This window comes from Athalia rosae, chromosome 8, assembly GCF_917208135.1.
Source record: "Athalia rosae chromosome 8, iyAthRosa1.1, whole genome shotgun sequence".
NCBI lineage: Eukaryota > Metazoa > Arthropoda > Insecta > Hymenoptera > Athaliidae > Athalia > Athalia rosae.
The window spans coordinates 5,677,679-5,699,624 of NC_064033.1; the positions used below are offsets into that span (position 1 = coordinate 5,677,679).

Consider the following 21,946-nt stretch of genomic DNA (forward strand, 5'->3'; position numbering starts at 1 on the left):
CCATTGTTTGACCTTTCCCTCAAATTCACTCGTGACGATAGGACGAACATTTTTCCCGCGACGAGGAATGGGTTCTGTTTGTCAGGGGTGATGTTTTGCGGCATATCGAAAAAATTACATCATTTTATTATAACCATATTGATTCCGATACAAGTTACACTACTTCGCAAACTACGCGTATTCTACAGACTATCGAGTACCGCATGCAATCTTCGTGATTTCGTGATTCTTTCTAGGTGCATTTATGGACGAATGGCAATATGAATTTTCACAGCAAATGTAAAGGGACCTTCGACAAGTATCGTGTCAAATTGTTTCTGATTAACACAAGGTTTGTCGAGATTTCGGTTACCATACAACACATCATAACTGCGTTAATGTACTTGATGAATTGCTTATAATAATTATAACAATCACGGAAACATATTCGTACTTTTTAATTTACTATCGGCTATTCACATAGAATATAACACCCATATCGCAACAGACGTATTATATCTAATCGTCAAAAGGTAATTTCTTCGGATTAATATCTATAAAATGGTTGCAATGGAACATCATCGCAGAGTTTAGAATTTTAAACAATATTATCCAATACAGGGCTAAACCGATACAGGATTTAAATATTCAGTCAACGCGTTACACATGAGTACAGGTATTTACATAAAAAATATAATATCAGGAAACTGGGAGTCATCGAGACAAAGAGAAAGAGAGAAAGAGAGCATAAGAGATGAGATATTTCAATTTCGAGACTGGAGAAAATTTTTTTTTATAGAATGCCAAATTATTCGGTTATTTGCCTGACACAAACCCACGACTACAAACGAGTTGATTGGGATGTTCGCTGTTTTGTTTCTTACCCAAGCATAATCTCTATCACATAATATCATATTAAAGATTTTTCAAATACATTTGAGTTTATGTCTTTAGGATAATTGCTCGTACTACGATTACTTGGTGTACAGAAATCCAACCTCGTTGACTTTTTTTTTCGTACTTTGTGTGTAGTATATTACAGAGAAAAGTCATGATTAAGTTAACAACGACGATAAAATCTACGACAAAATATCTGAAGCTTTTCGTTAGTTAACGAAGCTTTGTGAGTCATAAATACATAATTTGACGAGTAAAGTTTAAGCGATTCGGAGATTTTTTTTTACTTAAATTATCGGTAGTGAATTCAACTTAGACTTACATCAGATAATGGCACGATCGGAGACCTTGAAATCTTACATGTTCAAAGTACAATTTGCTTCGGAGTTAAATGCGGACTTCCTAGGCGGAGGGAGGGTTGCGGATATTTCGGAGCGTCCAAGAATTAACGAAAGCATATTTCCACAGTCGCCGGACCAAAAAGTGGACATCCAATTTTGAGGAGATATAATTTTTCCCTGAAGATATACCATCGGCGTACCGATCAGAGTTCATACACGTTCGTAGAAGGGACAGAATAATAATTACAATTTTCCTACACAACACTCCAAATGTTCACCAATAAAAAGAGTTATGAAGGAATTCGGTGGTGGATCTGTACAACGAGGAAGCGCTCTGTCTCAAACCGGTGAACAGAGATACTACTCCATCTTTTTCCTCTTCCCGCTCATCCTCCTCTGGCAAATATTCAGGCATTTCTTCGCATTCGCCAGCCTCGGTACTGACCTGCAAAATTCATAATCAAGCACGTTTCTTAAAAAAGATGAGCTAGCAAAATATGTTGAGAGGCTAACCAATTTAACTAGGAACTCTTGGTTGTATTTATTCCTCGTCACAAGTCGGGCCTCCATATTCTCCGTGTTATTCTGAATAATCTCCGCGATTTGTCGAGCCGTCAGGCTGGTCAATGTTCTCATTGTTACTCGCTGATGTTCCACATCCACGACAAGAGATATTAACCCGTCGATCCTCACCAAAGTCGCTTCTAATTCTGCCCGAGATTCCTGGAAGAGAATTATTCTCGTCAAGTGAGGTTGGGAACAACAGATCCTCACGGACAGCAAATCGAACTCGCTGTATGAAATCAATAAGTATCATGTACCGGGAGTAAACCGTGTACGTGCAAAACGATGACGTGAGTTTGAAGTTTTTTGGGCTCAATGATTCTCCGACAGCGACTATGCAGATTGTAAATCGGTGGTTTGAGTCGTTCAATGTCATCTTTTATGCGGCGAGCCTGTTTGGCCAATTTAGGTTCGTTCTCTGGGTATTTGTTGATCACAGAATCCAGGGCCTCTCTGATCCCAAAGGTGGAGGTTATGTGGCTGTAGTTTTCTACGTTTTTAACGAATATTTCAAGGGTGTCAAGGGCGAGGAGGACCACCTCTGTGTCGGGCATTTCCAATACATACGCTATGTATGAGAGAACGGTTTTATCCTGCGAAATAGTAAAGAAAATTACGTGAACATATTGCGTGAAATCGAAATCTCGAGATCGGTCAAACGAATACGAATGACGAAACTTTACTTTCAATATCGTATCATGGTTGGAAAAGTTATCCGCTAATTTTTTGTAGGTCTCGAGGGTGTCTTTTATTTCATCCGTGTCCACGAAATCACCCATCTTCAACCGTGGCACACTAATATTGACATTTACAAATTTCGAACTAGCTGTTCACGCAGCTACAACCAAACGACGAACCACGAACGAGGCTCGGACTTTAAATGCCAAAAGCAAGCAGACGGCTTTATCTTCCTGGAAATCGTAATCGAATTGGGTGACAGGTGGGGCTACGTCATCGGAGTTCACGGTTGAAACAGCTGTATCAAAATAAAACGTATTTTGTTGATTGTTATTCTTTCCAAATGTGTATTTTCTTTCCGCGGTCAATGAATCAATACTCTTTCCCCTTTTGGGGTAACTAGCGAGCCGTAAATTCATCAGCGGCATTTAAATGTTCTACATTCAACCCCCAAAAGGGGTTGTCATTTTGAACACACTAATGTCCTGTGTCGAGACGAGGATTGAATATCTGGAACTTGTTTACAACAACAATGCTGACAGCTTCGTAGGAAATATTGAATATCTCTTCGAAGGTTCTATCTATGATAAAACCGGTCATTTTACTTTGAGGTTAGCGTTTGTATGTTTACGTGGGATACTAATTTTTGTAATTCTAATGCTCATCGATTCATTACTGCAGACTTCTATGCTCGACGTCCAATGATATGTGGTGGTATTGGTCGACGCGAGAAATAGAGCTGTTAGAGTACAGATTACGTCGTGTATCCACAAAACAAATATATCGCATGTTCAGAAGTATCAAAAATTCAACGGAACACCGAAAAGAAACTAGTTTACTCTACGAAGCTCTGAACAGAATCAGCACGTTCTTTTCGCAACGTGAGATATTCACTCACATCGCAGAAGAAGAGCACTCAACCTCCTGCAAAGCATACAATGTTCAATGTAGGTAGAATACGATAACAAGTAAAAAAAAAATGTTCTTTTAGACAAAATCCGATCTCAAAATTTCTGTATTATTTTTTAGTGAAGTTCCAGATAATTCCAGACTTATTGAAAAAGAGATTGGTCGATCTAAAGAACGGGTATGCGATAATATTTTGTTCCAAATGGAGAGAACTGATAAAATCATTGTTCAAATCGGTACTGGCCAGAGAGAAAATTCATTTAAACAATATCGACGTGACCAAGTTGATAAAAGTAGATCCTCGCATGAAATCTATGCACAAAAGAATAGAACAGAAGCTGATGAGGGGTGGGCAGATTGGGGAGAGCAGGATAACCATTGAGAATATAGATTCGGAAGTATATAATTTTCCTCCGTGCATGAGTCATCTACACTTCACACTGCGTAGACGGCACAGACTCAGTCACAATGCTCGTTTCTACTACAGTCTGTTTTTGAAAGACATTGGAATGAAAGTCGACCAGGCCCTCGAATTCTGGAGGCAGGAATATTCCCAGCCTCACACGTGCGGCTCTTCTTGTTCGCACAATTGGCAGACGGACGCTAAAAAATTCATCTACGGTATCAGGCATTCGTACGGTCTCGAAGGGTCGCACAAAAGTTACAGCGCTCCCAATTGCAGAGTCGTTTGTGTACGCATCGTCACTCATTGTTAGCCATCCGACATTTCCGTCGAGGTTGAATAATTTATTAACGGCTGCATATGTTGCAGAGAGAGTTGGCTGGGCCGAGATCCGAGGGTGGATGTCCGTTCAAGAACTTCGATAAAGATGAGCTTAAAAAACTCCTAGAAGCCATTACGAAGCAAAGTGACATGGATAAATATCTGGATGCGTTTTCGAGGCAGAAGCCCGAAGTGGCTTGCGCTACTTTTTTTAAATTGCAGCGATCGAAGAACATCGATAACATGTCAATTTCTAGTCCGGTACAGTACTATCAATTCATGAAAGAGCCCGATCAGGTTGGTTTGTAGTTGCGAAAATCCGAGATGAGTATTGTGAAATGAGTACAAAGTAAATTGTAAATATGTTATTTTATATTTGTTTAAGAATAAAGTGCAATTTTATCTATTCCTCAGAATTGTTTCAATATTGCGATGAAACCGCAGCTAAATACTTGAATTATCTACTTTGCAAATTGACTTAGTCCACTTTTGACAACTTCTCTATTGACGCCGTTACGAACTAAGATCGAAGTGACTCCAATTTTTTTGAGATCGTGAATATTTCGATCCTCGTCGTCAAAGAACAACATTTCTGCAAGCTGTGCACCAGAATTTTTTTGGATCCTAAAAAAGTATCGGTGAAATTGTTACGAACAAGGATTCTTCATACTATGCTGCATGGGGGAAACTTACTTCGAGAAATGGGTCACTTTGCAGCCTGGATAAATTTCTTTGTACTTGAAATATTTATCCCAGCCAAACAGCCTCAACAGTTCATTGGCTCCCTTGATCTCAGAGGTTCTCGAAGCCACCCCCAATTGGTACCCTTGGTCGTACAACTCCTTGAGAACGTCGGGTACTTCTGGATAATGTTTAATCATGCGTCCGTGAGCGTCGAGCACCTGGTCACCTTTGCTGGACGAAATACAATGTTTTGACACTTGTTTTAATAGACAGTTTAAATTTGAATAACGACGGTTAATAGTTCTTCAACTGATTACAAACCCCTTCTTGAAAGGTGGTGTAACGTGTGTATCGACCCAGAAAGGCCATAAGGTATAATCTGCAGAAATGAAAGACTCGTGTTATATGAAGACTTGTTGCATCGGCTGTCAAATATTCTGATGCTCGAGGAGTAACCAAGGCTTACCCAAGTCGAATACGATTACTTGAGGCCTTTTTTGGATCGACATTTTCTACAATATGCAGACCTTGTTAAGTCTACAGTTTATTTGATTTATATTGAGCGGGTAGCAGACGGAACAACAGCTGTCTGGTTAACCTACTTAAAAGGTGCAAAATGGGGTTATCTGCAAACGTCATTTGCGCGTGAAACCACACACGTCACGGTGAACGACAGAGACCATCAGAGTGCCAACAAATGCAAAGGAGAAAACCAGCTTCACCATCGCAGATTTATTCCCAATTTTTTCATGATTATTTTCCAATTTATTTTCGATTTTTTAATTGATTATTCAATTACTCCATCTTCCCCGCCGAAGAAGTGACAAGTAGCGCCATTTCTCAGAATTCTTGCCGCGGAATTTAGGTTCAGTCAACGCATCTCCGCTGGAAGGCGGGTCACCCGAAGTCAAGGGGCAAGAAACTTGGAAAAATAGTTCGCCTAAATTCCGCGGCAAGAATTCCACTAATGGCGCTACTTGTCACTTCTTCGGCGGGGAAGATGGAGTAATTGAATAATTAATTACAAATTCGAAACCAAATCGGGAAGAATGGGGAAAAATTGGATATAATTCTGGTATGTTGTAACTTTAGTTTTACATCATAAGGTGCCTTCAGGGGTTAGGAAAGAAGCGGTAATTGAAAGATTCATCAAAAAATCGGAAGAATGAGGAAAACATCTAGAAATAAACTTGAGGTCGTGTCACTTCACCTTAATATCATTGGTTCCTAGCAGGGGATAGAGGAGGACCATTGATTAATTGAAAATCACTCAAAACACTGAAAAATAATAAGGAAAAGTGGGGGAAAAATAATGAACGATAACAATATAATGATTCTTTATATTTCAATCTAAAAAGCAAAGATATAATCACAAAATCGAATTCTTCGTTTGTCAATACTTCTGAGTGAATGGAATACAATTATTTTTGAATATCGTATTCAATTGGTTATTTATTAGGAAATAATCGATCAATGAGTGTGGCGAGGAGAAGAAGAATTAGGAAAAAGATTGGCAATCAAGGTAAATCAATCACAGGATACAAACGTCGAATATATCGGGAAAATTGGTCTCAATCGAAGAAAGAAGGAAACGGGGAGAAGACTACTCGAAAAGATAAACGAATGAATTTGAAAGAAAAGCAAGAAAGAAAAAACGGTGAAATAGTCAGCCAGTAAAACCAGCCGGACCCGTAGAGCGGAATAGCTGGTCTACGGAACCAGATCTCAGATTTTTCCCATGATCGCTTCCGATTCTTACTTTTCAATCGTTAGCTCGATATATCCTTTCCGGAAACGGATTAAACGTATAACACGATCACAATGTCGAAAATGGTCAAAGGAAATTAACCACCGGCTGGTTTTTCGTATATAAAAGCATAGAATATCCAAGTATGTTGAAACAGTCGACGACCGAACGCACGATGCTGAAGATCTTGATGGTGAGGAGATTTCGTTGATTCATTCCATCGATTCCGATCAAATCGCTCGTCGAACTCGTCGACGAAAAGAGAATCTCAATACCTCGTCGTACGGCGAGCTGCGGGCAGTAAAAACGAGAAGACACGAGATCAGGGATCCCCGATCCTTACTGTGGACGGGAAAAATAATTCAACCGACGACTGACCTTGGTTTTTTTCTCCAAAGGTACTGAACGTCCTTCTCTACGGTCTGGCGGTCGCCGCGTCGGAACCGGAAACGACGACTCCGGTCGCGGACGACCAGAAGCAGCGAAAAAGAGGAATCCTCCAGGATGGGTGGGTGGGAATACCGAGCCCGACTTACGGAAACGGTCATCCGTGGGCCGGTCAGCAATCTCCTTGGAAGCCCATCAAAGTCATCCACCCCATATCGATCCAGAGTCACAAAATCGGAGGGTAAGTTCCCCGGGTTTCGCCCTCCGGGACTCGGAGTCTAGAAATTTTAAAGGAAAAAGAAATGTTCTCCCTCAGGTGGTCCGGAAACGAACTCGAAATTTACAAGCCTCAGATATCGCTGGAACACGGTCTCCATCATCACAAGCAAATCGTAAAAACGGTCCCGGTTTACATAACTAAACACGTTGTGGTTGAAAAGCAAGTTCCGATACCCCAGCCGGTCTTGGTAAAGGAAAAGGTTCCGGTTTACGTGGACAAGCCTTACAGAGTGCACGTAGAAGTTCCGGTTCCGGTGGAGAAAATTATTCACAAACCGATTCCGGTAGCCGTTCCGGTACCGCAGGTGAGCCCATTTTCGGAATATTTGATTTCGATGAGACAAAAAAAATTTTACAATCGGTGTTCACTTTCATCTCATTGGTTCATCAAAACGTTCGTTGAAATTCTTCCTCTCTCTCTCTTTTTATATTATATATAATGTTAATTTTCGATTTTTTTTTTTTTCTTCCGTTGCTTTGTGAAACGTGAAATTCTGGTCTATTTGTTTTTTTCTCCATCTATCGACGAATGACCCCGAGAATATGAAAAAAAATCAGAAAAAACGTTCCGACACCGTAATCCACATTTCTGCGGAATGTAACGCGCAGTAATGGCCTTATTCTTTATTTTTACAGGTCCTTCCGATCCCGGTACCTTTTCCCGTCCATCCCCATTTCCATCATCACCCTCACCACGACTTCCACGGGGACTTTTATCCCCCATCGCCCTTCGGGTATCCGGATCACGGTTTCGGATTCGGTCACGGACACGGATTTGGCCATGGCCACGGATTCGGTCACGACCACCACCACCATCACGATCACTACGGTCATCATCACGGCCCACAAAATTACGGACGATCAAACTCCGATCAGAAACACAAAAGTAGCAACGATTGAATTGAAATATAACTTTACTGTAATTGAATTACCAACAATCTATGTGAATTGTTTTCAGAGCACTTCGCCTCGCGTTATGTATTAATTTTTAAGTACCGTAATAAACTATCCTATTATTGATTGAAAAAAAAACTTTCTACAATTCATCCAGTGAAATGAAAAAACCTCTTTCCCACTCTATGACGTTATCTTTCCCCACACATTTTACATTTTATTCCTGAATATACGAACCTATACCGCAGAAGATAACAATAATAATAATACATAGGGTCTGAATAATTGAAGCGAAGGTTACTTCTTTTGACAAAAAAAAAAAAAACCAAAAAGACTAAGTTCATTAATGATAACGAGGATAATAATTGTTTGATTATTCAACTTCTCTTTTCTCTCAGTTTTTTCTTCTCTTTCCTTTTTTGGTCTCTTAAAATAAAAAATCCACGGATGAGAAGGCAATTTGTTTGTTGATTTTCAACAAAGAATTTACTTTTGCCAAATATACTTAGGTGTAAACTATACATACATGTATACATATATACCTATAAGTATATACCTATGAGTTTGTGACGATGGAGAGATGAGATGTTTGATGTACTTTCTATTTAATTTATTTTCGTTTTCATTTTTTGTATATTTTCGTTTTTTATTTTCTGCATTTTTCACATGTATCCGCGTTAAGTGAACGATATTACAGACCGAGGAATATCAAATGAAAGAAATCTCAATTCGTTGAAACTTTCATTTTAGTCGTTTTTTGGGTTTTTTTATTTCACAACCCCGTTTTTTCTTTCCTGAATTTTTTTTTTTTTTTTTTTCATTACTTTCTCAATAGTTTTTTCATTTTTTTTTTCATTATTCCGTTTGGTTTGAATTTTTTTTTTTCTCTCTTCGCTTTCGCACGAATACACACACGAGAAAATACACGTTCACATTGAGTCTGATTTACAAACTACTACTTGCTACGCTTAAACTTTACTCGTACGATTCTTATTATTTAAATCAATAATCACATATATATATATACATACACACACATGTAGTATATATAAGTATATAATATATGTATCCACATACATAATTATATGTATATCGTACTTGAAACGAAACCAAAAAAAAATAAAATAAAATACTCTCCTCCTTACATTATTGTGACTCGAGAGTAACATGCTGAATTAATTCGATTAATATAATTAACCAAATAATTATTTAAAGCACAATTTGAAACAATTAAGATCGTGATAAAATTATTTTTTTCATCTAATGTAAGCTTTTTCAAAAATTCGTTCATTTCTTTTTTTCTATCTTTCTTCTTTGCATTCGAATTTCGTTGCTTTTTTTCTCCTCTACTTTTCAAATCTTTCCTTTCATTATCACCCTGACACTTTTCGTTCTCTTTTTTCTCTCTTCACTCGATTCGGTTGGACGAAAAATTTACAAAAAAAAAACGTTAAAAAAATAATAATGATAATAATAATAAATAAATAACTGAAACGTCGTTTATTACTCAGTCGATAAATTTCATACCAGTCGCTAAACTAACCTACGGTAATACTAATAATAATAATAATAGTAAAAATAACGTCACGAATAATAATAATTACACGACTTGGAACTAGCAAATGAATTTTTAATAATTCACGTTGGTTTTGTCTCATTTGTCTTCATTTCTTGTTTTTTCTCTCTCTCCGAAGCGAAGGAACATCATTTCATTATTCGAAGACCACTCGTGTCGTTGACCAAATTACTATTATTTTTAAATATTATTATTATTATTATTTTTCTTAATAATATAAGTATCTCATTTACATCAATCATTTTAGCAAGTGGAAAGAAATTAAAAGTACAGCGTAAAATTTAATAGTATGTTGTTGTTGTTTTGTAATGATAATAATATTAATAATAATAATAATAGTAATAATTTTTGAAAATTGAATTGAAAGTTTGTTTGTTTTTCATATTCTTACAGTAGTTACTTAGTGTCTGTCTCCATTTTAATCTCTTCGGCTTTTTTATCCTTCTTAGATGCTTCGCTGTCCGTTCCCTCGCAGTTACTGTTGTCACGTCTACGTTTTCGCGTAAAACGTCCCTTGTATTTTGGTGGGGGAAGTTGTTCCATGCCAAGAACTTTGTGGATTTGTCTGAAGGCAACTAATCGCAACGCGTGCTGCGCCGATGCTGTTATATCCTCTCGCTGTTGAGCCGTCATACTCCCTATGGCGTCGACCGGCTCCTTTTCGCAGGGGTCCAGAAGACCTGGGGAAATAACTTCGAAATATCATTAGCGAGTCAGGTCTTTGAACCGGTAAAGGTTAACGAATTATTTATAGTGAGATCAGTTTTGCCAAATCATCTTAAACGACGCTGTTGAACCATAAAATAAATCAGAGAAAATAAAGCACTTATTTTCAAGATCATTCGATGATTTCATTCGAAAACAGCATCGTCAGTCTCGTCATCGGTTCATCATCTCTCGGATGGATAAGAAAATCTTTGAATCGTAAGATTATTCTGTCGAGGTGCAATCATTGTTCATATTTTATACCTGGACTTCCCGGCAAGAGTATTCCGCCAGCTACACACTCCAAAAGTCTTCTCAGCGCCTCTCCAGGACTCAAAGGACCTCCCGCAGTACTAATGACTTTCTCAGCCAGCAGCTCCAACGCCTGGAAATTGGAAGATATCATTTCATTAGCTCGGACATACAGTGGAAAATAGCCAGTTTGTTCAAGTGTAATTAGGTTGATACTGACCCATGCATTCAGTGGTCCCCACGTTGGTACTCTGTTGCAAAGATCTCGCATGATACGAATAACCATTACGCAGCTCTGGAGCGAAGTAGCTCTAGCCTGTGGGAAAGTGTCGGTAAAATTGAGAATTTACACAAATCAATTTTATCGAGGCGATGTTCACCATTCGTCAGTTTGGATAGTTGATACTAAAGCTAGCTTAACTTTTGTTTTGCTTTGTGTGGGCTTTAGCTATCCTCCCAGCCTCGTGTCCTAATTTACAATATTCCTATCTTTTATAAAATATTATAGCCCATTATCAAAATTTACCGGGTGTTTATCTGGTGTCTTGAAAATTTCGACAGAAAAAAAACTAATGGATTCCTAATCATGGTGTAAAGTGCTCTTCGCCGTGAGACTTGACGAGTCAAAGTTGTGAAAGGAATCAATGGAAAATTATCATTACCATCGAGAAATTTTCCAATTTAAAAAAAAAACACCCGGTACAGTTATGACGCAACTGTTTGTTTGTGCTTGTCTGTCTTATTATAATTTTTCTTTTGTTTCATTGGTTTAACTCGTCGTTCTTTTAATCAACTTTGGGCGTCGTTCACCCGAAGTAGTCTAAATTTTCTTATTAATTAGTTACCGTCATTAATCAAGACAGACCTAGAACAGACTCAGTCTAGGCTACGATCATCATTATCATTATGCGATTATTAATAAAAAATTATTTATCCAGAATAATGAATAAGCTTATTCGAAAAGCATTTTGTTTTTTGTTGTTGTTTTTATGTATACATAAATAAAATAAATAAAAATTCAATTGCTTTTGTCTAGTTTTGAATAATTGATTGAATTTTGTTACTCTTATCACTTTACGAGCAGTTTCCTATTATTCTGGATGTTGCCGACCAGAGGCATAACAGACATAAATGTCACCGATGTCATGTGACGACAAATAGTGACATTTATATACTGTGAAGGCTTCTCGCCCAACACAGACTATCTGTTCGCATCGTGACTGTTAATTATTCGCAAGCTTTGCCAAACAACAAAATACATCTAGTTTCACATTATTGGATTCGATCGAGAGGTAACCTGAAGAGTCAGCAATGCTTTTGAGAAAACAAGCGAGTTTGAAAATGATCAATTAGGGTATAAAGAGGCATTGTCGGGCAGTAAAAGTCGACCATGAAAGTTTGTACCATAACCTCAGAAATAAATGTCAAATAAACGGAATCAATTGCCTATAATGGCAAGGATATTATCGGTAACAATGACTACACATTGCTGCTTTCATACGATCATTATGCTATAAATAATTCCTGTTGAAAATATATTGGCGGACTAATCGAATAACCACACATTTAAATGCGAGCAAACAATCGGTAGCCAGGCCAGTTGGTTCCAACATTATGAAATCGTTAAAAATAAAATATAGATTCTCTCGATTTGCTCAAACAAGGCTGGAAGTTCTAAGACTGCGCGTCATTTTGTATTATTTTTTTTTTTTTTAATCTCTTGTTGGTTTTTTTTTTTAGTTTTTTTTATTCTTCTACCGTTAAGAATATGAAGAATCCCGAATAATAGAAAAATAAGTGGCGTTACTGAGTTTGAAACGTTTGAACTGAGAGTTGATTGATTCAAACCTGAAACCACTTGGCATGCCTGAGTGCAGCTAAAGCCTCCAAACACTTAGCCTTGGGAAGTACGTCTGGTGGGTCTGGTTTCGTTGCAGCAGCAGGCGTCGCTGGTGTTGCTTGCGGTTGCGAAGCTCCCTGTTGCTGCTGTCCAGCATTCTCTGAGATCCCAACAAATAAAGCACAACACGCTTAGACAACACTTAGAGTGTTTGATCATGCCCAGCAATCGGGAATATCCCTCCATTTTATTCTTATTTATTCACTTTCTTTCGTTTTGTTTTATTTTTCATTCGTTGGTAACTTCAAGTACTACTACTCGATAGCCCTTTTCAGAGACTTGTGACGGTTTCAAAAAAATAAATCGTTAAATAAAATTAAAAATGAACAAAAGACAACGAAAAAGTGTAATCGAAATAAGATTACAATTTTCTACGTGACACTTTCTCGTAAAGCATTACGACAGAACGATGTCGCCGACAAAATGTTAGCATCATCCTCTTTTCAACCCCGAGGATTCAACTAACAGATAATATAATATTAAATTATTTAACGGAGTCGTCGTGATTTATCATCGAAAGTGTCCCCGTATTATTTAAACTACGTTAATTCTTTTCTTTCTTTGCTTCCAATGGAGGGAGGGGTTTCACATGGTTCACGCATGATCAAAAAGTCCATAGTTTTAAGATTGCCTCAGCGTTGTTTTCGTGTGTTCCTAAAAGCGTGTCCACGTTCATGAGGTAATTATGTTTATATATATTTGTATATATAATCAATCTTCTTTTACGTAAAATCATTACGTTCTTTTGATTTTGTTCTTTAGGTAATAGAAAATAAAAGATCTTTACAAAGGTACTAGCGCTTCTAAAAAAAAAGTAAAACCAAACTGATGAAAGCGGTAATTTTCAATTAACTTTGTGCGGAAATTAGATTCATAAATTTCCACATTCATAAAACAGGATTTACTTTAGATATAGAAGCTGTAGTCGTGGACACACTAAATGCAGCTTTTTTGTATCTTTCATCCCTTCTTTCTCGCTTTCTTTATGGGTTTATATTCCTATAAATCGTAACGCAAAGAGAAATTTATAAATTAGAAACCGTTATTTCAACTGCGACTCCGAGGTCCTTGGCTGTCACGGCATCCTCCTAAGTGCTTAAAAAAAATCACAGAAATTTTTTCCTTTTTTTTTTTTTTGGTTTTAGTTTTCTTTCTCTCTCGTATTTTTTTATGGTTTTTTTTTTTGCTTTTTTTTTGCTTTTTGAGGGCCATGAAAAGAACAAACCAAATCGATGAGGACCAACGACACACACCACCGTTTTGAGACTATAAAAATGATGGGAAAAAATAATATAAGTGCTCCGCGTATCATAATGATTATCAAGTTATCCTTTTCTTGGCCTTTTCAAAGATAGGAAATATTTAACTGACCGGCAGGTGCTGTTGTCTTTGGTGTCTCGCGCATCAGAGGACTGGTCAAGGTAACGCTGACCGTGACGGATCCACCGGATACTGTGAGAGCTGCAGATTCTGGGTGCTTTCCGACGTTGTAAGTGTCCTCCGGAGCGACAGTTTTCAACTGCGTTGGCAGAATCTCTGCTACTTTGTTTAACAGCGTCCTAAAGATGACGTTGTGGGGCGTTAGGAGAAATTCAGAAAAAAAAAAGTGGTTTTTCTAAAATGAACAAGGAATTTGTACTCACTTGGTGGGTTTTTCCGCGCACAAAACGACCAGGCAGACGTGGTTGTCTCCGGAGAGCAGAAGTCCCTTAGCGAGATTTCCCACTCTCATGACTCCACGTAAGATTCTGGAATCTTCTTTTTCTTTTTGGAAAGAGAAGAGGTTGCCATCGCTGCCATCTTCTTTCTGCGGCGCAGCTTGGGGTGGTTTTTTCTCGGGCTCGCTTTCCTTTTTGACAACGACTTCCTCCTTGACTGCTGCTGGAGTTGTGGCGGCAGCAGGTGTGGCTACCGCAGCAGGCGTAGGAGGCGCAGCTGCAGCAGCTGGTGTCGGTTTTTTTCCTGAAAATTTTAAAGTTGCCTCGAGTTAGGTTAAGTCAGATCGATTTTGACAGCAGAGTTCCAAGTTTGCTTTTTCCCGACAACACAACTGTGAAATCTTTGAATTTAAAACTTACCAGCCTCAGCCAATGTGTCTGAAACAAATTTGAGCGCCTTCTCGGTATGGGAAACTATTTTCTGCACAGCCTGTAGCTCCTCCTCTTTAGGGTAAATTGTGGAGTGATGAGACAACACGTGTTTATCGTCAGAAGACTCGGGACGTCTTTGCGGACCAGGGAACATCATCATGGGCGGAGGCCCAGGGAATGGACGAGGTAGCGGCGGGGCGCCAGGCCCTCTTCCATAGCGACGATACCACTCGTAATATTCGCACTCATCTTCGTATCGCCTTCGTTCTTCCCAGTACATCATTTCTTCGTCCATCATCGGACCCATCGGCCCCAGAGGACCCAGTTGGTTTATTTCTTCCCTGCGTCTCATATACTCGTCTCTGATCTGCTGGCGGCGAAGTTTTTCTTCCAACATTTTACGCTGTTTCAGACTCGGCTTCATGTCGACGACAAGGTCAGGATTGACCTTTTTCTTGTAAGCAAATCTGTGGCGTCTTCCTTTCATGTGCATATCTTTGGCATTGGGGTCGTTGAACCGACATTCGCACAACTTGCAGTTGAAGCTAATGATCTTGCCATCCTCAGACTTATTTTCTTCAATATACTCCTGTCCCACAGGTTGGATATCCTTCTCGTCGATCGCAGCTTCTTCGCTTGCGTCGTCTGCGACAGGCTCCTCCTGTTTGACTTCAGCACCGGTTACAGGAGGCTGGGCAACAGTGCCTAAATTGCCGGCTAAAATTCAACACAAATAATCAGTCCACGATCATCTACTCTGCAATCTACTAAAATCTCGACTAACCGAGCCATCGACTTACATGCAACAAAATTAATTTTAGGCGTTGCCGTGACGGTTGCTTTTTTAGTAACTGTTGCCTTGGCAACGGCAGCTGGTTTGGGGTTGAGAACCGTTGGGTCTGCACTTGGTATGGGTTTTCCTAGTTTGGTGTGGAGCTTGACGACCTTCTGATGTTTAGCTCCTCTGATGTGGGCAGCATAGGCGTCATTGCCAGTGCAAGTAACGTCGCAGAGTTCGCATCGAAGGGAGTTGCCGGCACCCCTGGCTGGCGGCTGCTGGGGAACTTTGAGGGAAGCTTCCTTCTTCTTGTGCTTCTGACCCTCCAAGTGCTCTCGATAAGTCTGCGGTCCGGCACAGCTTATCTTGCAGACGTCGCAATAGTGGAGTTGTTGAGGTTTGGGAGTTTGCTTAGGACGCATCGACTTCATCGCTCCGCCTCCAGCCCCAAATCCCTTCCTGCCATAACCCTGCCAACCTCCAGACTTTTGGTTAGTTGTGTTGCTGTTTGCGCTCTGTTGGGCTACGTACATGGTCGCGGCGCTATAGAGCGCCGCGTCGTAGCCGGAATACGTTGTACTCGCCGTTTCTGCAAGGGGAAATTAATATCCGACCTCAAATTTTGAAAAGTCTTTTTTATCAACGAATCGTGAAGACCAACAACTCAAAAAGCTATTGTTGTGCTTGTTTAAACTAAATGGACATGAGATTTCATTCAACGCGATTCCAATACACGGGCATTCAAAAGGAATGATTTTATCCAAAGGAATTTACATAATGCCAAAGCGTAAGGGAATTCAAATCGCTGTCAAATGTCAGCGTACAACTTTAAGAGACTTTGAAAATTTGCATCGAATAAAAATAAAAAAGCAACAACAAACATTTAACATATGTATTCTAAATTGACGTGCTTCAAAAGAGTCGAGAGATCAGTCAGCCAAATCATCTTTATTGTACAACAGACACGGCAAATACCATATGAGAACAAAAGACTTGTCTTCAAAGGTAGATAGCTGCGCTGATGGACATTCAGTCTCGTCATCGGCTCATCATTTCTCATTACTTTTAGGAGCGGGAAAATGTACCAAGATTAATTCAAATCTGCCAATTGAAATTGAACGGTACGGCGACTTTTCTTTCGTTCGAATCCACAGACTACTCGAATATGAAAAGTTTGAACCGCGAGCTTCACGTCCTCAAAATAAAGAAAGGAAAAATTTTACAACCTTGCAGAGAAGTACAAAAAATTTCTCAATTTTCATTCTATCATTTCATTCGGCGGCTCTATTTAATCGCTAAACGATGTCGTAGCCCGACAAATTTTGCTAGCAGCGTATACACATAACTTAATAATCTAAATAAAAGCTTTTAGCGACGTTGCAAAGCAAGATCGCTAAAGGCTTGGGTGTTCTTATTTGTATTTGGCATGCTCGTTGTAGTATCCAAAATTCAAATTCTTCATCTGTACAATATCAATTTCTTTTTCAAAATGTAACATGAACAAAAACAAAGATAAAACAGTTCTATGCTAACCTCACTCTTTTAATTCGGTGAATTTTTACCAGAACGCAGATGACCTTAATTGATTTGTCATGACTGTGAGGTGGCAACCCACCACCGTCAACAATTTATCAATTAAAAATACATTTCTTACAAAGAATATTTCAATCAGACATGCAAATTAAATTACTTTTTCTGGAAAATATTCTCCTCCATCTCTTAATTAACTCTGTTACTATTTAGAAAGATTTTCTTAACCACTAAGATGAAAACAAGTATAATAATGACACTTACTGTTTGTTGCTGTAGAGGCAGTGGCAGCCGGAGTGGCAGGTGCTGTGTATCCCGTTGAATAAGTTGCGCTTTGGGTAGGATTGGACTGTTGATAAGCGGTGCTGGATGCCTGGTAAGTTTTGGCTTGTCCAGTAGTCGTAGCTTGGCGGGCCGTGCCCGTGTAAGCACTGGTTGTACTGTAGGCCGGTTTGGCGGCCTGGTAATGAGTCTCGGTTGTTGTGTAGGTAGCCGGAGCTGCGGCGGGTTGCTGGTAATACGTCTTAGTAGCGTCGTAAGTGGCTGCAGGTGCCGCACGCCCGTAACCGTAGTCGTAAGTCTGGGGTACTGTCCCCGCGTTAGCTACTGGTGACCAAATTAGCCAAGTTCAACGCCAGATCTTATAACATTGCGAGATGCGATGGCTTTTGCGTTTTCGCAGAGAGCAGGAAGAAAGATTGTTCGGCACAGGCCATGCAATCGGTGGGATAAGTTGATGAAAGTACGCGCCGGAGAAACTTTGTGACGGTGATTAACAGTTGGAGAAGCGAAAAGGCAGTTGATAGTTACCGGCGTAGGTCGTTCCTGTGGCAGCTGCAGCTGCAGCAGCTTGATAAGTCTCGTAACTCGTTGCTGCGGCGGCAGCAGGTCTTTGGGTGTACGTGGCTGCTGTGGCTGCTGGCGTTACCGCGTATCCCGGTTGTCCTGTTTGATAAGCGGCAGCGCTAGTTGCGCTGTTTTCAGGGAAATATTCTATTAGAATCGAGTTTATTTGATTACGACGTGTTATGCGGAAGGGAAATGACTGTGCTACGAGGCCTCGTTCGCCCGGAGAAAACGCTCGATGGACGCCGCGAAGATTTTTTAATGGCGGCGAAAAACCGGCGAAGTCTCGCGTGCGTTGTAATTAAAATGGTTATCACATCGTCCGATGATACGAATATCGCACTGCTTTTCGGATCAACCTATCACTATGTATTCGGTTAATATTATATTCAATCGATTTCGTACCCATATTGCGTTCCGCCGTGTGTAAAACCGAAGTAATTATTCTGAGCCATCCTTCCTCGTAGAGTATCCCGGAAAGAAGGACAATGGAGGAAGTCGTTGGGCGTGCCTCAGATCCAAACCCCTATGAACGGGGGGAACGAATTCAACACGCGATTGGGTTTGCTCCTGTCACCCGGTACCGCAATGCCACTTACGACGAGGAACAGCTTTTTATTGGCTTATACTCATGGAGCCGGATAACTTCCTCGTGCAATTATTACGCAGCGCAAATCAACACAACGATTAATTAACCGCAAAATTATACCGAAAAATTGATCGAGAAGCGAAAAAAATTGGTTTTCAACCGGCTCCAATACCTTAAATCCAATTCAATAATGTGATCAAAGAAAGGTTAACATCTTTAGACTATCTATTATCTTCGTATATAAATATGTCATAGTTACCAGTTATTCGATATAAGTAATTCTTCATTACATTATCACTATATTTATCAATCAATACTTTTTTCCGTGGATTATACGGAGAACAATGCATTTTCCTCTGAACATTCGTAGTAAAGAATGTTCAAAATTTCAGAATCTGACCGGATCCATGTGCCGACGCATGTGCAGAAAAGTTTATTTAGCTTATTTATCCGCCTTACCTCGACGTGAAAAATACAAACGTAGTAGTATGGAGAAGTTACAAATTGTCAATTTTCACTTACGAGATCACAGAATTTTTTATTCAACATTCCTGAACAATGTTATAATGTGTGCGTACGTTATACCGGTATAGATAACGTGATGTAAATCGATCGAAGTAATAAATTCCGACCACGATCCCAACAGTGACTGCACCGTCTCAAGGAGTTACACGTGGAGGCACGACTTTACCACAGGTGTATTTAAAAATATCTATTGATGTAGCGTTACACGGGCACAACTCGAGGAGTATTGTCGAAGATTAAATAATAAATATGTCACCTAAATATTCGATTAGCAGTTTTCTTTTTAAAGAGCGTACGTTAGCGTCCAGAAAATTCCCTAAGAAACTCCAAACTGTAAACAGAATCACAAAGTTAACCATCGTCAGGCAGGATTGGATGGGAAACCCATTGACCAAGCATCCAATAATTTTTGATCGTGCGGACCCGCACCCAAACTCATCATGAGTCCGGCCAAATCTCCTCTGTGGCCACGGCCCCGCATAGCGTGCACCACCTTAGCTATGCTGAAACAATCGACCTATTCATTTTTATCTGAATAATTTTAGCAACTCTCCCAACTTTTCACTGCACTTACTTTGCCCATTCTTCCTGTAGAGCAACTAGATTTGCTCTTAAAACTGGTTCCCCGAGCTTATCGTTGTCGAAAGATTTCTCTATCTTGACCAACAGAGTCGGTAGCTTGGTGGGCAGCGTACCGGCCCACCTGATCATATGTGTGTCTGTATTTTCTATCCTATGTTCATTCGGCACGATGTCCAGCCGACAGATATTGGGATTTGGATGAGGAACCGGTACTGATGTATCGACACCTGAATGACATGAATTTTTGGTGTTCAATAAGCAATATTGTTCATGTTATCGTAGACTCACCGATGAAGTTGCATAAATTAGGACCCATATATTCAGTAGCCTGTGTCACAACTCGTCGGCACGCCGCAGGAACCAAATAACTAAGTCCAAACAATAATTCTAGGATCTGGGCCCGTGGGCCCCGCACCAAAACTTGGATTCCCGTCAGACTTGAGTATAAAATCTGTCTGAAGTGATCTTTTCCAAGAACCAGTCGCAAGCCTTTTAATATAGAGATGGGTGATTTGTGAGAGATTTCTGAAAACTCGGGGGCTATTTTTGGCTCTTCCAAGGTGAGCTTTGGGATTATCGGAGACCTTGCGTTCACCAGGGTAAACCCCTCTTCGGTTTCTGTAAAATAATATCCCCCAAGATACAGTTACACAAAGAACATATTTCAACCGTTCCAATAATTACATTTTTGAGCATCGAATCACCTAACCTACCTACCTACGTGATGCTCCAAGTCAAAACTCAATTCATCGTCTAATAAATTCATAGGTAATATCTCTATAAAATGTCTGGCTCCCGCACTGAGTATCCAGACTAACCACATGTGTATCCTGTAAATATTATAACACCGGTACACACTGATGGGTGAGACAACAGTCCTCGTCGAACCAATTGATATTAGCGAGTAAGCACTTATGTTTACCTAGCAAACACGTGCTTCTCATTGGTAATATCGCTGAGGGACCTCGGATGCTTGTTGGAATTAGCTTCGGATCCACTACTCGCGGTTGTCAATCTAGCAGCTCTTTGGGGACACTCTGCTTCGTCGGTGTTATATTTTTTTTCAGATATATCTTGCAATTCTCTAATAAGTTCCCTCAAATTATCGACTAGGAACGGCCACATATTCAGAAGAAATTGTTTGTCCCGCATAAAAACTATAAAACTACACCACCTTTTGAATCCACGGGCCTGCGAACAGAAGAACGAAAATAAACCAAAAAAAAAACAAACGGATGAAAATCTCACTCCATTCTACGATTATCCTTATCATCTGGTGCGTTATTCAAAGTCAGTTTCAACACGTATTTTTACAACACAGTTGCAACACCTTTTGATAAAATTTGAACGAAATAAAAGCAATAAACTGTACATGATAGGGATATTCAATACCTGAGCATCTTTTAAGGTGAACGTTTGACTTAGAACATGGCCCCTGTAATCATCTCCAAAATAGCATATGCCTTCTTTTCCCGGATGAACTTCACAGCTTAAACTCCTGGAATGAACATGAGAATATATTTTTTCAGAATTTCAGCGAGCAGATATGTAAGGTGGAGTGAAATATAAGTATTTACTGTGTTTTAGTACCTTATGCAAGCATATTTTAAGAGACTTCCGATTTCCTGAGTAAGTGGAGATTGTGCAGAAAGAAACGAGGTCCTTGTTTCGTGCTCATTGCTCAAATATTTAACGGAGCCAAGGCTCTTACATCCGTCGCAATTTCGTTGATTATCATCAGGCTGCGGTTGCCTTTGGGTTTCGTTTTGTCTCAAGACATCTTTAGGTCCATAGAACTTAAGGTTTTCCGTACTTTCACTACCGAAACAATTACGGTATGTTTGAGTTGTAAACACCACTTGCGGCCCATGTACTTCGCAGAATGTACATAACGCAATCACTGCGTTCATTTTACGTCAAAAAGAAAGGTATGAGTCCTCTGGAACAGGGGATAAAATTTTTTCCTGTTTACCCCTGATGTCTCTGACATTACCTGGAAAACTTGATATCAGTATCTTTATTTGGCCACCTGAGAGGACGGTAGATATAAAAAATATGAATATGTTTAGCGTGAGGAAATTAACGAATATGATCGAAGAACTCTGTCAGGTGATTCAGATGGTGAAGTAACTTACCAGGTGATTAATAACATCTTTTCATATTTGAAATATGTACATTTGAGAAGGTGGCATAACCTCGTACGCGGATATAGGTATGTAACAGCTAAAGCTGAAAGCCTTATAAAAAGCCTCAAAATCGAATCTAAAATGGGGGGAAATTCACGACGATAAATTGTATTCTCATTTTCGGGTATATCAATTCAGAATCAATGGTGAACTATTCTGCCCTTATTTTCGGTAATATAAATTTCCAAATAAAAGCCAGAGGCGTATGACATTTTACGATTGTTAACCACCACCACCGGACTTGCAGCTGTTTCATTCATAAGCCACGTGACGATTCAAATGCGCGCAAATAAAATTTAGATTT

General features: G+C 39.6%; 6 protein-coding genes and 1 long non-coding RNA gene across 12 annotated transcripts; 3 read left to right on the top strand and 4 right to left on the bottom strand.

Moving 5' to 3' along the window:
• Positions 1 to 105: 105 nt before the first annotated feature.
• Positions 106 to 2,598, bottom strand: LOC105686524. 2 transcript variants are annotated; one of them, XM_012401437.3, is made up of 5 exons: positions 2,465 to 2,598; positions 2,039 to 2,374; positions 1,731 to 1,940; positions 1,465 to 1,662; positions 106 to 1,394 (listed from the first exon to the last, which is right to left on the bottom strand). In XM_012401437.3, exons 1-4 carry the CDS (start codon positions 2,558 to 2,560, stop codon positions 1,492 to 1,494), a joined length of 813 nt encoding a protein of 270 aa, XP_012256860.2. In that variant the 5' UTR covers positions 2,561 to 2,598; the 3' UTR covers positions 106 to 1,394; positions 1,465 to 1,491. The 2 variants fall into 2 exon arrangements, with proteins under 2 accessions (XP_012256860.2, XP_012256859.2); XM_012401436.3 differs by having other exon boundaries at positions 106 to 1,662.
• Positions 2,599 to 2,727: 129 nt separating this feature from the next.
• On the top strand, positions 2,728 to 4,501 carry LOC105686522 (DNA primase large subunit-like). Of its 2 annotated transcripts, none has more exons than XM_048659311.1 (4): positions 2,728 to 3,070; positions 3,141 to 3,406; positions 3,489 to 3,766; positions 4,141 to 4,501. In XM_048659311.1, exons 1-4 carry the CDS (start codon positions 2,892 to 2,894, stop codon positions 4,399 to 4,401), a joined length of 984 nt encoding a protein of 327 aa, XP_048515268.1. In that variant the 5' UTR covers positions 2,728 to 2,891; the 3' UTR covers positions 4,402 to 4,501. The 2 variants fall into 2 exon arrangements, with proteins under 2 accessions (XP_048515268.1, XP_012256858.2); XM_012401435.3 differs by having other exon boundaries at positions 2,731 to 3,070; positions 3,489 to 4,060.
• On the bottom strand, positions 4,447 to 5,608 carry LOC105686525 (magnesium-dependent phosphatase 1-like). Of its 2 annotated transcripts, none has more exons than XM_048659324.1 (4): positions 5,379 to 5,608; positions 5,098 to 5,155; positions 4,786 to 5,007; positions 4,447 to 4,716 (listed from the first exon to the last, which is right to left on the bottom strand). In XM_048659324.1, the coding sequence occupies exons 1-4, from the start codon at positions 5,413 to 5,415 to the stop codon at positions 4,554 to 4,556; spliced, it is 480 nt and encodes a 159-aa protein (XP_048515281.1). In that variant the 5' UTR covers positions 5,416 to 5,608; the 3' UTR covers positions 4,447 to 4,553. The 2 variants fall into 2 exon arrangements, with proteins under 2 accessions (XP_048515281.1, XP_012256862.2); XM_012401439.3 differs by having other exon boundaries at positions 5,243 to 5,606.
• Positions 5,609 to 6,668: 1,060 nt separating this feature from the next.
• LOC105686134 lies at positions 6,669 to 8,176 on the top strand. The gene is made up of 4 exons (XM_048659597.1): positions 6,669 to 6,716; positions 6,901 to 7,151; positions 7,227 to 7,494; positions 7,826 to 8,176. Exons 1-4 carry the CDS (start codon positions 6,669 to 6,671, stop codon positions 8,087 to 8,089), a joined length of 831 nt encoding a protein of 276 aa, XP_048515554.1. The 3' UTR covers positions 8,090 to 8,176.
• A 502-nt stretch (positions 8,177 to 8,678) lies between these two features.
• On the bottom strand, positions 8,679 to 18,316 carry LOC105686626 (zinc finger RNA-binding protein). Of its 3 annotated transcripts, none has more exons than XM_012401631.3 (11): positions 18,166 to 18,315; positions 17,725 to 17,888; positions 17,179 to 17,520; positions 15,407 to 15,862; positions 14,595 to 15,323; positions 14,160 to 14,478; positions 13,888 to 14,075; positions 12,465 to 12,616; positions 10,837 to 10,932; positions 10,629 to 10,749; positions 8,679 to 10,351 (listed from the first exon to the last, which is right to left on the bottom strand). In XM_012401631.3, the coding sequence occupies exons 1-11, from the start codon at positions 18,213 to 18,215 to the stop codon at positions 10,056 to 10,058; spliced, it is 2,913 nt and encodes a 970-aa protein (XP_012257054.2). In that variant the 5' UTR covers positions 18,216 to 18,315; the 3' UTR covers positions 8,679 to 10,055. The 3 variants fall into 3 exon arrangements, with proteins under 3 accessions (XP_012257054.2, XP_012257051.2, XP_048515231.1); XM_012401628.3 differs by having other exon boundaries at positions 15,407 to 15,973; XM_048659274.1 differs by lacking the exons at positions 8,679 to 10,351; positions 10,629 to 10,749; positions 10,837 to 10,932; positions 12,465 to 12,616 and adding an exon at positions 12,957 to 13,782 and having other exon boundaries at positions 15,407 to 15,973; positions 18,166 to 18,316.
• A 97-nt stretch (positions 18,317 to 18,413) lies between these two features.
• On the top strand, positions 18,414 to 19,137 carry LOC125501995. The gene is made up of 2 exons (XR_007279748.1): positions 18,414 to 18,555; positions 18,742 to 19,137. It is a non-coding gene; the product is annotated as an uncharacterized LOC125501995 (long non-coding RNA).
• Positions 18,868 to 21,904, bottom strand: LOC105686709 (folliculin). The gene is made up of 8 exons (XM_012401783.3): positions 21,592 to 21,904; positions 21,047 to 21,449; positions 20,849 to 20,954; positions 20,379 to 20,647; positions 20,174 to 20,286; positions 19,745 to 20,074; positions 19,449 to 19,683; positions 18,868 to 19,377 (listed from the first exon to the last, which is right to left on the bottom strand). The coding sequence occupies exons 2-8, from the start codon at positions 21,364 to 21,366 to the stop codon at positions 19,236 to 19,238; spliced, it is 1,515 nt and encodes a 504-aa protein (XP_012257206.2). The 5' UTR covers positions 21,367 to 21,449; positions 21,592 to 21,904; the 3' UTR covers positions 18,868 to 19,235.
• Between the last annotated feature and the right edge of the window lie 42 nt (positions 21,905 to 21,946).